Source organism: Haliotis rufescens, unplaced genomic scaffold (genome assembly GCF_023055435.1).
Source record: "Haliotis rufescens isolate VD_foot unplaced genomic scaffold, xgHalRufe1.0.p SCAF_18, whole genome shotgun sequence".
NCBI lineage: Eukaryota > Metazoa > Mollusca > Gastropoda > Lepetellida > Haliotidae > Haliotis > Haliotis rufescens.
In genome coordinates this window covers 19,413,278-19,429,287 of record NW_025963868.1, presented here as the reverse complement: position 1 = coordinate 19,429,287, position 16,010 = coordinate 19,413,278, and the positions used below count along the sequence as shown (strand labels likewise).

The following is a 16,010-nucleotide window of genomic DNA, read 5'->3' as shown; positions in this document are numbered from 1 at the left end:
TGGTAATGGGATGTCCTGAGATCTTTGTTTAGCGGAAGCGGGAACTAAGATGTGATTTGAATAAGATTGAATTACTGTAGTCAGCACGAAGAACTGAAATCAATTACAACCCAATCTTTTTATTTTCAGAAGCCGACACCAAAACCAACTGTGAGTAGAATAGTAAATACGACAGGTTCTATTTACATCTCACATGATCAAATGTTTTAGGTGACATCTCATTGTATGTTGTAGGTTTTCATTGATCAATACATGTTTTGCCTTGTCGCAATGGCATTAAAATATAAATCAATGTGACAATGTTACATAGTGTCGTTCTCGCACTTTCCCATTATTGGTAATGGGATGTCCTGAGATCTTTGTTTAGCGGAAGCAGGAACTAAGATGTGATTTGAATAAGATTGAATTACTGTAGTCAGCACGAAGAACTGAAATCAATTACAACCCAATCTCTTTATTTTCAGACGCCGACACCAAAACCAACTGTGAGTAGAATAGTAAATACAACAGGTTCTATTTGCATCTCACATGATCAAATGTTTTAGGTGACATCTCATTGTATGTTGTAGGTTTTCATATATCAATACATGTTTTGCCTTATCGCAATGGTATTAAAATATAAATCAATGTGACAATGTTACATGGTGTCGTTCTTGCACTTTCCCATTATTGGTAATGGGATGTCCTGAGATCTTTGTTTAGCGGAAGCGGGAACTAAGATGTGATTTGAATAAGATTGAATTACTGTAGTCAGCACGAAGAACTGAAATCAATTACAACCAAATTTCTTTATTTTTAGACGCCGACACCAAAACCAACTGTGAGTAGAATAGTAAATACGACAGGTTCTATTTGCATCTCACATGATCAAATGTTTTAGGTGACATCTCATTGTATGTTGTAGGTTTTCATATATCAAGATATGTGTTGCCTTGTCGCAACCGCGTTAAAATATAAATCAATGTGATAATGTTACATATATATATATATAGAGAGAATCTCACCCGAGTGCCTTTTGATATCAAATATATCAACACGAGTTGATAAAAGTGGAAAAATTCCGAGGCTTGCCGAGGATTTTTGCCACTTTTATCAACGAGTGTTGATATATTTGATATCAAAAGACACGAGGGTGAGATTTTATTCATCATCCAACCTCATTCTTCCAACTTTTTCAATTTGTAGACAGTAATTAGCAGGGTCTCCAGTGTAAAAAGTACTGCTATCAGCTTCAGTAGCAGAGCCATTAGTGATGTCATTTGATTGTGACGTCATGGTAACCAGTGACGTCACAATGGTCTGCAAAGCATTGTGATGTAATTTCATTGCAGCGATAGCTACAGTGTAGATATCGCTTGATTTAATCCAAGCGATATCTCCTGTGGGAGCCAGTTTTGGATGATAAACTCTATTGTCATAGTGTCGTTCTCGCACTTTCCCATTATTGGTAATGGGATGTCCTGAGATCTTTGTTTAGCGGAAGCAGGAACTAAGATGTGATTTGAATAAGATTGAATTACTGTAGTCAGCACGAAGAACTGAAATCAATTACAACCCAATCTCTTTATTTTCAGACGCCGACACCAAAACCAACTGTGAGTAGAATAGTAAATACAACAGGTTCTATTTGCATCTCACATGATCAAATGTTTTAGGTGACATCTCATTGTATGTTGTAGGTTTTCATATATCAATACATGTTTTGCCTTGTCGCAATGGCATTAAAATATAAATCAATGTGACAATGTTACATGGTGTCGTTCTTGCACTTTCCCATTATTGGTAATGGGATGTCCTGAGATCTTTGTTTAGCGGAAGCGGGAACTAAGATGTGATTTGAATAAGATTGAATTACTGTAGTCAGCACGAAGAACTGAAATCAATTACAACCCAATCTCTTTATTTTCAGACGCCGACACCAAAACCAACTGTGAGTAGAATAGTAAATACGACAGGTTCTATTTGCATCTCACATGATCAAATGTTTTAGGTGACATCTCATTGTATGTTGTAAGTTTTCATTTATCAGTATATGTGTTGCCTTGTCACAACCGCGTTAAAATATAAATCAATGCGATAATGTTACATATATATATATATAGAGAATCTCACCCGAGTGCCTTTTGATATCAAATATATCAACACGAGTTGCTAAAAGTGGAAAAATTTCGAGGCTTGCCGAGGATTTTTGCCACTTTTATCAACGAGTGTTGATATATTTGATATCAAAAGACACGAGGGGGAGATTTTATTTATCATCCAACATCATTCTTCCAACTTTTTCAATTTGTAGACAGTAATTAGCAGGGTCTTCAGTGTAAAAAGTACTGCTATCAGCTTCAGTAGCAGAGCCATTAGTGATGTCATTTGATTGTGACGTCATGGTAACCAGTGACGTCACAATGGTCTGCAAAGCATTGTGATGTAATTTCATTGCAGCGATATAATCCAAGTGATATCTCCTGTGGGAGCCAGTTTTGGATGATAATTGGAGAATCTCACCCGAGTGCCTTTTGATATCAAATATATCAACACGAGTTGCTAAAAGTGGAAAAATTCCGAGGCTTGCCGAGGATTTTTGCCACTTTTATCAACGAGTGTTGATATATTTGATATCAAAAGACACGAGGGTGAGATTTTATTCATCATCCAACCTCATTCTTCCAACTTTTTCAATTTGTAGACAGTAATTAGCAGGGTCTTCAGTGTAAAAAGTACTGCTATCAGCTTCAGTAGCAGAGCCATTAGTGATGTCATTTGATTGTGATGTCATGGTAACCAGTGACGTCACAATGGTCTGCAAAGCATTGTGATGTAATTTCATTGCAGCGATATCTACAGTGTAGATATCGCTTGATCTAATCCAAGCGATATCTCCTGTGGGAGCCAGTTTTGGATGATAAACTCTATTGTCATAGTGTCGTTCTCGCACTTTCCCATTATTGGTAATGGGATGTCCTGAGATCTTTCTTTAGCGGAAGCAGGAAGTAAGATGTGATTTGAATCAGATTGAATTACTGTAGTCAGCACGAAGAACTGAAATCAATTACAACCCAATCTCTTTATTTTCAGACGCCGACACCAAAACCAACTGTGAGTAGAATAGTAATTACGACAGGTTCTATTTGCATCTCACATGATCAAATGTTTTAGGTGACATCTCATTGTATGGTGTAGGTTTTCATTGATCAATATATTTGTTGCCTTGTCGCAACAGCGTTAAAATATAAATCAATGTGACAATGTTACATATATACTCTATTGTCATAGTGTCGTTCTCGCACTTTCCCATTATTGGTAAGGGGATGTCCTGAGATCTTTGTTTAGCGGAAGCGGGAACTAAGATGTGATTTGAATAAGATTGAATTACTGTAGTCAGCATGAAGAACTGAAATCAATTACAACCCAATCTTTTTATTTTCAGACGCCGACACCAAAACCAACTGTGAGTAGAATAGTAAATACGACAGGTTCTATTTACATCTCACATGATCAAATGTTTTAGGTGACATCTCATTGTATGCTGTAGGTTTTCATATATCAATATATTTGTTGCCCTGTCGCAACAGCGTTAAAATATAAATCAATGTGACAATGTTACATATATACTCTATTGTCATAGTGTCGTTCTCGCACTTTCCCATTATTGGTAATGGGATGTCCTGAGATCTTTGTTTAGCGGAAGCAGGAACTAAGATGTGATTTGAATAAGATTGAATTACTGTAGTCAGCACGAAGAACTGAAATCAATTACAACCCAATCTTTTTATTTTCAGAAGCCGACACCAAAACCAACTGTGAGTAGAATAGTAAATACGACAGGTTCTGTTTGGATCTCACATGATCAAATGTTTTAGGTGACATCTCATTGTATGTTGTAGGTTTTCATTGATCAATACATGTTTTGCCTTGTCGCAATGGCATTAAAATATAAATCAATGTGACAATGTTACATAGTGTCGTTCTCGCACTTTCCCATTTTTGGTAATGGGATGTCCTGAGATCTTTGTTTAGCGGAAGCGGGAACTAAGATGTGATTTGAATAAGATTGAATTACTGTAGTCAGCACGAAGAACTGAAATCAATTACAACCCAATCTCTTTATTTTTAGACGCCAACACCAAAACCAACTGTGAGTAGAATAGTAAATACGACAGGTTCTATTTACATCTCACATGATCAAATGTTTTAGGTGACATCTCATTGTATGTTGTAGGTTTTCATATATCAAGATATGTGTTGCCTTGTCGCAACCGCGTTAAAATATAAATCAATGCGATAATGTTACATATATATAGAGAATCTCACCCGAGTGCCTTTTGATATCAAATATATCAACACGAGTTGATAAAAGTGGAAAAATTTCGAGGCTTGCCGAGGATTTTTGCCACTTTTATCAACGAGTGTTGATATATTTGATATCAAAAGACACGAGGGTGAGATTTTATTTATCATCCAACCTCATTCTTCCAACTTTTTCAATTTGTAGACAGTAATTAGCAGGATCTTCAGTGTAAAAAGTACTGCTATCAGCTTCAGTAGCAGAGCCATTAGTGATGTCATTTGATTGTGACGTCATGGTAACCAGTGACGTCACAATGGTCTGCAAAGCATTGTGATGTAATTTCATTGCAGCGATATAATCCAAGTGATATCTCCTGTGGGAGCCAGTTTTGGATAATAAATAGAGAATCTCACCCGAGTGCCTTTTGATTTCAAATATATCAACATGAGTTGATAAAAGTGGAAAAATTTGAGGCTTGCCGAGGATTTTTGCCACTTTTATCAACGAGTGTATATATATTTGATATCAAAAGACACGAGGGTGAGATTTTATTTATCATCCAACCTCATTCTTCCAACTTTTTCAATTTGTAGACAGTAATTAGCAGGATCTTCAGTGTAAAAAGTACTGCTATCAGCTTCATTAGCAGAGCCATTAGTGATGTCATTTGATTGTGACGTCATGGTAACCAGTGACGTCACAATGGTCTGCAAAGCATTGTGATGTAATTTCATTGCAGCGATATCTACAGTGTAGATATCGCTTGATCTATTCCAAGCGATATCTCCTGTGGGAGCCAATTTTGGATGATAAACTCTATTGTCATAGTATCGTTCTCGCACTTTCCCATTATTGGTAATGGGATGTCCTGAGATCTTTGTTTAGCGGAAGCAGGAACTAAGATGTGATTTGAATAAGATTGAATTACTGTAGTCAGCATGAAGAACTGAAATCAATTACAACCCAATCTCTTTATTTTCAGACGCCGACACCAAAACCAACTGTGAGTAGAATAGTAAATATGACAGGTTCTATTTACATCTCACATGATCAAATGTTTTAGGTGACATCTCATTGTATGTTGTAGGTTTTCATATATCAATATCTGTGTTGCCTTGTCGCAACCGCGTTAAAATATAAATCAATGCCACAATGTTACATATAAACTCTATTGTCATAGTATCGTTCTCGCACTTTCCCATTATTGGTAATGGGATGTCCTGAGATCTTTGTGTAGTGGAAGCGGGAACTAAGATGTGATTTGAATAAGATTGAATTACTGTAGTCAGCATGAAGAACTGAAATCAATTACAACCCAATCTCTTTATTTTCAGACGCCGACACCAAAACCAACTGTGAGTAGAATAGTAAATACGATAGGTTCTATTTACATCTCACATGATCAAATGTTTTAGGTGACATCTCATTGTATGTTGTAGGTTTTCATATAACAATATATGTGTTGCCTTTTCGCAACCGCGTTAAAATATAAATCGAGCCACAATGTTCCATATATACTCTACTGTCATAGTGTCGTTCTCGCACTTTCCCATTATTGGTAATGGGATGTCCTGAGATCTTTGTGTAGTGGAAGCGGGAACTAAGATGTGATTTGAATAAGATTGAATTACTGTAGTTAGCACGAAGAACTGAAATCAATTACAACCCAATATCTTTATTTTCAGACGCCGACACCAAAACCAACTGTGAGTAGAATAGTAAATACGACAGGTTCTATTTGCATCTCACATGATCAAATGTTTTAGGTGACATCTCATTGTATGTTGTAGGTTTTCATATATCAATATCTGTGTTGCCTTGTCGCAACTGCGTTAAAATATAAATCAATGCCACAATGTTACATATAAACTCTATTGTCATAGTATCGTTCTCGCACTTTCCCATTATTGGTAATGGGATGTCCTGAGATCTTTGTGTAGTGGAAGCGGGAATTAAGATGTGATTTGAATAAGATTGAATTACTGTAGTCAGCACGAAGAACTGAAATCAATTACAACCCAATATCTTTATTTTCAGACGCCGACACCAAAACCAACTGTGAGTAGAATAGTAAATACGACAGGTTCTATTTGCATCTCACATGATCAAATGTTTTAGGTGACATCTCATTGTATGTTGTAGGTTTTCATATATCAACATATGTGTTGCCTTGTCACAACCGCGTTAAAATATAAATCAATGCGATAATGTTACATATATATATAGAGAGAATCTCACCCGAGTGCCTTTTGATATCAAATATATCAACACGAGTTGCTAAAAGTGGAAAAATTCCGAGGCTTGCCGAGGATTTTTGCCACTTTTATCAACGAGTGTTGATATGTTTGATATCAAAAGACACGAGGGTGAGATTTTATTGATCATCCAACTTCATTCTTCCAACTTTTTCAATTTGTAGACAGTAATTAGCAGGATCTTCAGTGTAAAAAGTACTGCTATCAGCTTCAGTAGCAGAGCCAATAGTGATGTCATTTGATTGTGATGTCATGGTAACCAGTGACGTCACAATGGTCTGCAAAGCATTGTGATGTAATTTCATTGCAGCGATATAATCCAAGCGATATCTCCTGTGGGAGCCAGTTTTGGATGATAAACTCTATTGTCATAGTATCGTACTCTCACTTTCCCATTATTGGTAATGGTATGTCTTGAGATCTTTGTTTAGCGGAAGCAGGAACTAAGATGTGATTTGAATAAGATTGAATTACTGTAGTCAGCACGAAGAACTGAAATCAATTACAACCAAATTTCTTTATTTTTAGACGCCGACACCAAAACCAACTGTGAGTAGAATAGTAAATACGACAGGTTCTATTTGCATCTCACATGATCAAATGTTTTAGGTGACATCTCATTGTATGTTGTAGGTTTTCATTGATCAACATATGTGTTGCCTTGTCACAACCTCGTTAAAATATAAATCAATGCGATAATGTTACATATATATATATAGAGAATCTCACCCGAGTGCCTTTTGATATCAAATATATCAACACGAGTTGCTAAAAGTGGAAAAATTTCGAGGCTTGCCGAGGATTTTTGCCACTTTTATCAACGAGTGTTGATATATTTGATATCAAAAGACACGAGGGTGAGATTTTATTTATCATCCAACCTCATTCTTCCAACTTTTTCAATTTGTAGACAGTAATTAGCAGGATCTTCAGTGTAAAAAGTACTGCTATCAGCTTCAGTAGCAGAGCCATTAGTGATGTCATTTGATTGTGACGTCATGGTAACCAGTGACGTCACAATGGTCTGCAAAGCATTGTGATGTAATTTCATTGCAGCGATAGCTACAGTGTAGATATCGCTTGATCTAATCCAAGCGATATCTCCTGTGGGAGCCAGTTTTGGATGATAAACTCTATTGTCATAGTGTCGTTCTCGCACTTTCCCATTATTGGTAATGGGATGTCTTGAGATCTTTGTTTAGCGGAAGCGGGAACTAAGATGTGATTTGAATAAGATTGAATTACTGTAGTCAGCATGAAGAACTGAAATCAATTACAACCCAATCTTTTTATTTTCAGACGCCGACACCAAAACCAACTGTGAGTAGAATAGTAAATACGACAGGTTCTATTTACATCTCACATGATCAAATGTTTTAGGTGACATCTCATTGTATGCTGTAGGTTTTCATATATCAATATATTTGTTGCCCTGTCGCAACAGCGTTAAAATATAAATCAATGTGACAATGTTACATATATACTCTATTGTCATAGTGTCGTTCTCGCACTTTCCCATTATTGGTAATGGGATGTCCTGAGATCTTTGTTTAGCGGAAGCGGGAACTAAGATGTGATTTGAATAAGATTGAATTACTGTAGTCAGCATGAAGAACTGAAATCAATTACAACCCAATCTTTTTATTTTCAGAAGCCGACACCAAAACCAACTGTGAGTAGAATAGTAAATACGACAGGTTCTATTTACATCTCACATGATCAAATGTTTTAGGTGACATCTCATTGTATGTTGTAGGTTTTCATTGATCAATACATGTTTTGCCTTGTCGCAATGGCATTAAAATATAAATCAATGTGACAATGTTACATAGTGTCGTTCTCGCACTTTCCCATTATTGGTAATGGGATGTCCTGAGATCTTTGTTTAGCGGAAGCAGGAACTAAGATGTGATTTGAATAAGATTGAATTACTGTAGTCAGCACGAAGAACTGAAATCAATTACAACCCAATCTCTTTATTTTCAGACGCCGACACCAAAACCAACTGTGAGCAGAATAGTAAATACAACAGGTTCTATTTGCATCTCACATGATCAAATGTTTTAGGTGACATCTCATTGTATGTTGTAGGTTTTCATATATCAATACATGTTTTGCCTTATCGCAATGGTATTAAAATATAAATCAATGTGACAATGTTACATGGTGTCGTTCTTGCACTTTCCCATTATTGGTAATGGGATGTCCTGAGATCTTTGTTTAGCGGAAGCGGGAACTAAGATGTGATTTGAATAAGATTGAATTACTGTAGTCAGCACGAAGAACTGAAATCAATTACAACCAAATTTCTTTATTTTTAGACGCCGACACCAAAACCAACTGTGAGTAGAATAGTAAATACGACAGGTTCTATTTGCATCTCACATGATCAAATGTTTTAGGTGACATCTCATTGTATGTTGTAGGTTTTCATATATCAAGATATGTGTTGCCTTGTCGCAACCGCGTTAAAATATAAATCAATGCGATAATGTTACATATATATATATATATAGAGAATCTCACCCGAGTGCCTTTTGATATCAAATATATCAACACGAGTTGATAAAAGTGGAAAAATTCCGAGGCTTGCCGAGGATTTTTGCCACTTTTTTCAACGAGTGTTGATATATTTGATATCAAAAGACACGAGGGTGAGATTTTATTCATCATCCAACCTCATTCTTCCAACTTTTTCAATTTGTAGACAGTAATTAGCAGGGTCTCCAGTGTAAAAAGTACTGCTATCAGCTTCAGTAGCAGAGCCATTAGTGATGTCATTTGATTGTGACGTCATGGTAACCAGTGACGTCACAATGGTCTGCAAAGCATTGTGATGTAATTTCATTGCAGCGATAGCTACAGTGTAGATATCGCTTGATTTAATCCAAGCGATATCTCCTGTGGGAGCCAGTTTTGGATGATAAACTCTATTGTCATAGTGTCGTTCTCGCACTTTCCAATTATTGGTAATGGGATGTCCTGAGATCTTTGTTTAGCGGAAGCAGGAACTAAGATGTGATTTGAATAAGATTGAATTACTGTAGTCAGCACGAAGAACTGAAATCAATTACAACCCAATCTCTTTATTTTCAGACGCCGACACCAAAACCAACTGTGAGTAGAATAGTAAATACAACAGGTTCTATTTGCATCTCACATGATCAAATGTTTTAGGTGACATCTCATTGTATGTTGTAGGTTTTCATATATCAATACATGTTTTGCCTTGTCGCAATGGCATTAAAATATAAATCAATGTGACAATGTTACATGGTGTCGTTCTTGCACTTTCCCATTATTGGTAATGGGATGTCCTGAGATCTTTGTTTAGCGGAAGCGGGAACTAAGATGTGATTTGAATAAGATTGAATTACTGTAGTCAGCAAGAAGAACTGAAATCAATTACAACCCAATCTCTTTATTTTTAGACGCCGACACCAAAACCAACTGTGAGTAGAATAGTAAATACGACAGGTTCTATTTGCATCTCACATGATCAAATGTTTTAGGTGACATCTCATTGTATGTTGTAAGTTTTCATTTATCAGTATATGTGTTGCCTTGTCGCAACCGCGTTAAAATATAAATCAATGCGATAATGTTACATATATATATATATAGAGAATCTCACCCGAGTGCCTTTTGATATCAAATATATCAACACGAGTTGCTAAAAGTGGAAAAATTTCGAGGCTTGCCGAGGATTTTTGCCACTTTTATCAACGAGTGTTGATATATTTGATATCAAAAGACACGAGGGGGAGATTTTATTTATCATTCAACATCATTCTTCCAACTTTTTCAATTTGTAGACAGTAATTAGCAGGGTCTTCAGTGTAAAAAGTACTGCTATCAGCTTCAGTAGCAGAGCCATTAGTGATGTCATTTGATTGTGACGTCATGGTAACCAGTGACGTCACAATGGTCTGCAAAGCATTGTGATGTAATTTCATTGCAGCGATATAATCCAAGTGATATCTCCTGTGGGAGCCAGTTTTGGATGATAATTGGAGAATCTCACCCGAGTGCCTTTTGATATCAAATATATCAACACGAGTTGATAAAAGTGGAAAAATTCCGAGGCTTGCCGAGGATTTTTGCCACTTTTATCAACGAGTGTTGATATATTTGATATCAAAAGACACGAGGGTGAGATTTTATTCATCATCCAACCTCATTCTTCCAACTTTTTCAATTTGTAGACAGTAATTAGCAGGGTCTTCAGTGTAAAAAGTACTGCTATCAGCTTCAGTAGCAGAGCCATTAGTGATGTCATTTGATTGTGATGTCATGGTAACCAGTGACGTCACAATGGTCTGCAAAGCATTGTGATGTAATTTCATTGCAGCGATATAATCCAAGTGATATCTCCTGTGGGAGCCAGTTTTGGATGATAATTGGAGAATCTCACCCGAGTGCCTTTTGATATCAAATATATCAACACGAGTTGATAAAAGTGGAAAAATTCCGAGGCTTGCCGAGGATTTTTGCCACTTATATCAACGAGTGTTGATATATTTGATATCAAAAGACACGAGGGTGAGATTTTATTCATCATCCAACCTCATTCTTCCAACTTTTTCAATTTGTAGACAGTAATTAGCAGGGTCTTCAGTGTAAAAAGTACTGCTATCAGCTTCAGTAGCAGAGCCATTAGTGATGTCATTTGATTGTGATGTCATGGTAACCAGTGACGTCACAATGGTCTGCAAAGCATTGTGATGTAATTTCATTGCAGCGATATCTACAGTGTAGATATCGCTTGATCTAATCCAAGCGATATCTCCTGTGGGAGCCAGTTTTGGATGATAAACTCTATTGTCATAGTGTCGTTCTCGCACTTTCCCATTATTGGTAATGGGATGTCCTGAGATCTTTGTTTAGCGGAAGCAGGAAGTAAGATGTGATTTGAATCAGATTGAATTACTGTAGTCAGCACGAAGAACTGAAATCAATTACAACCCAATATCTTTATTTTTAGACGCCGACACCAAAACCAACTGTGAGTAGAATAGTAATTACGACAGGTTCTATTTGCATCTCACATGATCAAATGTTTTAGGTGACATCTCATTGTATGGTGTAGGTTTTCATTGATCAATATATTTGTTGCCTTGTCGCAACAGCGTTAAAATATAAATCAATGTGACAATGTTACATATATACTCTATTGTCATAGTGTCGTTCTCGCACTTTCCCATTATTGGTAAGGGGATGTCTGAGATCTTTGTTTAGCGGAAGCGGGAACTAAGATGTGATTTGAATAAGATTGAATTACTGTAGTCAGCATGAAGAACTGAAATCAATTACAACCCAATCTTTTTATTTTCAGACGCCGACACCAAAACCAACTGTGAGTAGAATAGTAAATACGACAGGTTCTATTTACATCTCACATGATCAAATGTTTTAGGTGACATCTCATTGTATGCTGTAGGTTTTCATATATCAATATATTTGTTGCCCTGTCGCAACAGCGTTAAAATATAAATCAATGTGACAATGTTACATATATACTCTATTGTCATAGTGTCGTTCTCGCACTTTCCCATTATTGGTAATGGGATGTCCTGAGATCTTTGTTTAGCGGAAGCAGGAACTAAGATGTGATTTGAATAAGATTGAATTACTGTAGTCAGCACGAAGAACTGAAATCAATTACAACCCAATCTCTTTATTTTCAGAAGCCGACACCAAAACCAACTGTGAGTAGAATAGTAAATACGACAGGTTCTGTTTGGATCTCACATGATCAAATGTTTTAGGTGACATCTCATTGTATGTTGTAGGTTTTCATTGATCAATACATGTTTTGCCTTGTCGCAATGGCATTAAAATATAAATCAATGTGACAATGTTACATAGTGTCGTTCTCGCACTTTCCCATTTTTGGTAATGGGATGTCCTGAGATCTTTGTTTAGCGGAAGCGGGAACTAAGATGTGATTTGAATAAGATTGAATTACTGTAGTCAGCACGAAGAACTGAAATCAATTACAACCCAATCTCTTTATTTTTAGACGCCAACACCAAAACCAACTGTGAGTAGAATAGTAAATACGACAGGTTCTATTTACATCTCACATGATCAAATGTTTTAGGTGACATCTCATTGTATGTTGTAGGTTTTCATATATCAAGATATGTGTTGCCTTGTCGCAACCGCGTTAAAATATAAATCAATGCGATAATGTTACATATATATAGAGAATCTCACCCGAGTGCCTTTTGATATCAAATATATCAACACGAGTTGATAAAAGTGGAAAAATTTCGAGGCTTGCCGAGGATTTTTGCCACTTTTATCAACGAGTGTTGATATATTTGATATCAAAAGACACGAGGGTGAGATTTTATTTATCATCCAACCTCATTCTTCCAACTTTTTCAATTTGTAGACAGTAATTAGCAGGATCTTCAGTGTAAAAAGTACTGCTATCAGCTTCAGTAGCAGAGCCATTAGTGATGTCATTTGATTGTGACGTCATGGTAACCAGTGACGTCACAATGGTCTGCAAAGCATTGTGATGTAATTTCATTGCAGCGATATAATCCAAGTGATATCTCCTGTGGGAGCCAGTTTTGGATAATAAATAGAGAATCTCACCCGAGTGCCTTTTGATTTCAAATATATCAACATGAGTTGATAAAAGTGGAAAAATTTGAGGCTTGCCGAGGATTTTTGCCACTTTTATCAACGAGTGTATATATATTTGATATCAAAAGACACGAGGGTGAGATTTTATTTATCATCCAACCTCATTCTTCCAACTTTTTCAATTTGTAGACAGTAATTAGCAGGATCTTCAGTGTAAAAAGTACTGCTATCAGCTTCATTAGCAGAGCCATTAGTGATGTCATTTGATTGTGACGTCATGGTAACCAGTGACGTCACAATGGTCTGCAAAGCATTGTGATGTAATTTCATTGCAGCGATATCTACAGTGTAGATATCGCTTGATCTATTCCAAGCGATATCTCCTGTGGGAGCCAATTTTGGATGATAAACTCTATTGTCATAGTATCGTTCTCGCACTTTCCCATTATTGGTAATGGGATGTCCTGAGATCTTTGTTTAGCGGAAGCAGGAACTAAGATGTGATTTGAATAAGATTGAATTACTGTAGTCAGCATGAAGAACTGAAATCAATTACAACCCAATCTCTTTATTTTCAGACGCCGACACCAAAACCAACTGTGAGTAGAATAGTAAATATGACAGGTTCTATTTACATCTCACATGATCAAATGTTTTAGGTGACATCTCATTGTATGTTGTAGGTTTTCATATATCAATATCTGTGTTGCCTTGTCGCAACCGCGTTAAAATATAAATCAATGCCACAATGTTACATATAAACTCTATTGTCATAGTATCGTTCTCGCACTTTCCCATTATTGGTAATGGGATGTCCTGAGATCTTTGTGTAGTGAAAGCGGGAACTAAGATGTGATTTGAATAAGATTGAATTACTGTAGTCAGCATGAAGAACTGAAATCAATTACAACCCAATCTCTTTATTTTCAGACGCCGACACCAAAACCAACTGTGAGTAGAATAGTAAATACGATAGGTTCTATTTACATCTCACATGATCAAATGTTTTAGGTGACATCTCATTGTATGTTGTAGGTTTTCATATAACAATATATGTGTTGCCTTTTCGCAACCGCGTTAAAATATAAATCGAGCCACAATGTTCCATATATACTCTACTGTCATAGTGTCGTTCTCGCACTTTCCCATTATTGGTAATGGGATGTCCTGAGATCTTTGTGTAGTGGAAGCGGGAACTAAGATGTGATTTGAATAAGATTGATTTACTGTAGTTAGCACGAAGAACTGAAATCAATTACAACCCAATATCTTTATTTTCAGACGCCGACACCAAAACCAACTGTGAGTAGAATAGTAAATACGACAGGTTCTATTTGCATCTCACATGATCAAATGTTTTAGGTGACATCTCATTGTATGTTGTAGGTTTTCATACATCAATATCTGTGTTGCCTTGTCGCAACCGCGTTAAAATATAAATCAATGCCACAATGTTACATATAAACTCTATTGTCATAGTATCGTTCTCGCACTTTCCCATTATTGGTAATGGGATGTCCTGAGATCTTTGTGTAGTGGAAGCGGGAATTAAGATGTGATTTGAATAAGATTGAATTACTGTAGTCAGCACGAAGAACTGAAATCAATTACAACCCAATATCTTTATTTTCAGACGCCGACACCAAAACCAACTGTGAGTAGAATAGTAAATACGACAGGTTCTATTTGCATCTCACATGATCAAATGTTTTAGGTGACATCTCATTGTATGTTGTAGGTTTTCATATATCAACATATGTGTTGCCTTGTCACAACCGCGTTAAAATATAAATCAATGCGATAATGTTACATATATATATAGAGAGAATCTCACCCGAGTGCCTTTTGATATCAAATATGTCAACACGAGTTGCTAAAAGTGGAAAAATTCCGAGGCTTGCCGAGGATTTTTGCCACTTTTATCAACGAGTGTTGATATGTTTGATATCAAAAGACACGAGGGTGAGATTTTATTGATCATCCAACTTCATTCTTCCAACTTTTTCAATTTGTAGACAGTAATTAGCAGGATCTTCAGTGTAAAAAGTACTGCTATCAGCTTCAGTAGCAGAGCCAATAGTGATGTCATTTGATTGTGATGTCATGGTAACCAGTGACGTCACAATGGTCTGCAAAGCATTGTGATGTAATTTCATTGCAGCGATATAATCCAAGCGATATCTCCTGTGGGAGCCAGTTTTGGATGATAAACTCTATTGTCATAGTATCGTACTCTCACTTTCCCATTATTGGTAATGGTATGTCTTGAGATCTTTGTTTAGCGGAAGCAGTAACTAAGATGTGATTTGAATAAGATTGAATTACTGTAGTCAGCACGAAGAACTGAAATCAATTACAACCAAATTTCTTTATTTTTAGACGCCGACACCAAAACCAACTGTGAGTAGAATAGTAAATACGACAGGTTCTATTTGCATCTCACATGATCAAATGTTTTAGGTGACATCTCATTGTATGTTGTAGGTTTTCATTGATCAACATATGTGTTGCCTTGTCACAACCTCGTTAAAATATAAATCAATGCGATAATGTTACATATATATATATAGAGAATCTCACCCGAGTGCCTTTTGATATCAAATATATCAACACGAGTTGCTAAAAGTGGAAAAATTTCGAGGCTTGCCGAGGATTTTTGCCACTTTTATCAACGAGTGTTGATATATTTGATATCAAAAGACACGAGGGTGAGATTTTATTTATCATCCAACCTCATTCTTCCAACTTTTTCAATTTGTAGACAGTAATTAGCAGGATCTTCAGTGTAAAAAGTACTGCTATCAGCTTCAGTAGCAGAGCCATTAGTGATGTCATTTGATTGTGACGTCATGGTAACCAGTGACGTCACA

General features: G+C 36.3%; 1 protein-coding gene across 47 annotated transcripts in view; it reads left to right on the top strand.

Annotated features, from left to right (window-relative positions):
* Positions 1–16,010, top strand: part of LOC124125313 (zonadhesin-like) — a 345,476-nt gene that overhangs the window by 113,654 nt on the left and 215,812 nt on the right. For 30 of the 47 annotated variants that reach the window (XM_048398317.1, XM_048398346.1, XM_048398316.1 and 27 more), the window contains 29 exons: positions 130–150; positions 465–485; positions 800–820; positions 1,575–1,595; positions 1,910–1,930; positions 3,073–3,093; positions 3,425–3,445; positions 3,777–3,797; positions 4,112–4,132; positions 5,268–5,288; positions 5,620–5,640; positions 5,971–5,991; positions 6,323–6,343; positions 7,069–7,089; positions 7,840–7,860; positions 8,192–8,212; positions 8,527–8,547; positions 8,862–8,882; positions 9,637–9,657; positions 9,972–9,992; positions 11,525–11,545; positions 11,876–11,896; positions 12,228–12,248; positions 12,563–12,583; positions 13,719–13,739; positions 14,071–14,091; positions 14,422–14,442; positions 14,774–14,794; positions 15,520–15,540. In XM_048398317.1, coding sequence (XP_048254274.1) covers positions 130–150; positions 465–485; positions 800–820; positions 1,575–1,595; positions 1,910–1,930; positions 3,073–3,093; positions 3,425–3,445; positions 3,777–3,797; positions 4,112–4,132; positions 5,268–5,288; positions 5,620–5,640; positions 5,971–5,991; positions 6,323–6,343; positions 7,069–7,089; positions 7,840–7,860; positions 8,192–8,212; positions 8,527–8,547; positions 8,862–8,882; positions 9,637–9,657; positions 9,972–9,992; positions 11,525–11,545; positions 11,876–11,896; positions 12,228–12,248; positions 12,563–12,583; positions 13,719–13,739; positions 14,071–14,091; positions 14,422–14,442; positions 14,774–14,794; positions 15,520–15,540 — 609 coding nt within the window. The remainder of the gene's footprint in view (positions 1–129; positions 151–464; positions 486–799; positions 821–1,574; positions 1,596–1,909; positions 1,931–3,072; positions 3,094–3,424; positions 3,446–3,776; positions 3,798–4,111; positions 4,133–5,267; positions 5,289–5,619; positions 5,641–5,970; positions 5,992–6,322; positions 6,344–7,068; positions 7,090–7,839; positions 7,861–8,191; positions 8,213–8,526; positions 8,548–8,861; positions 8,883–9,636; positions 9,658–9,971; positions 9,993–11,524; positions 11,546–11,875; positions 11,897–12,227; positions 12,249–12,562; positions 12,584–13,718; positions 13,740–14,070; positions 14,092–14,421; positions 14,443–14,773; positions 14,795–15,519; positions 15,541–16,010) is intronic. The other 17 variants (XM_048398359.1, XM_048398356.1, XM_048398357.1 and 14 more) reach the window with 16 other exon arrangements.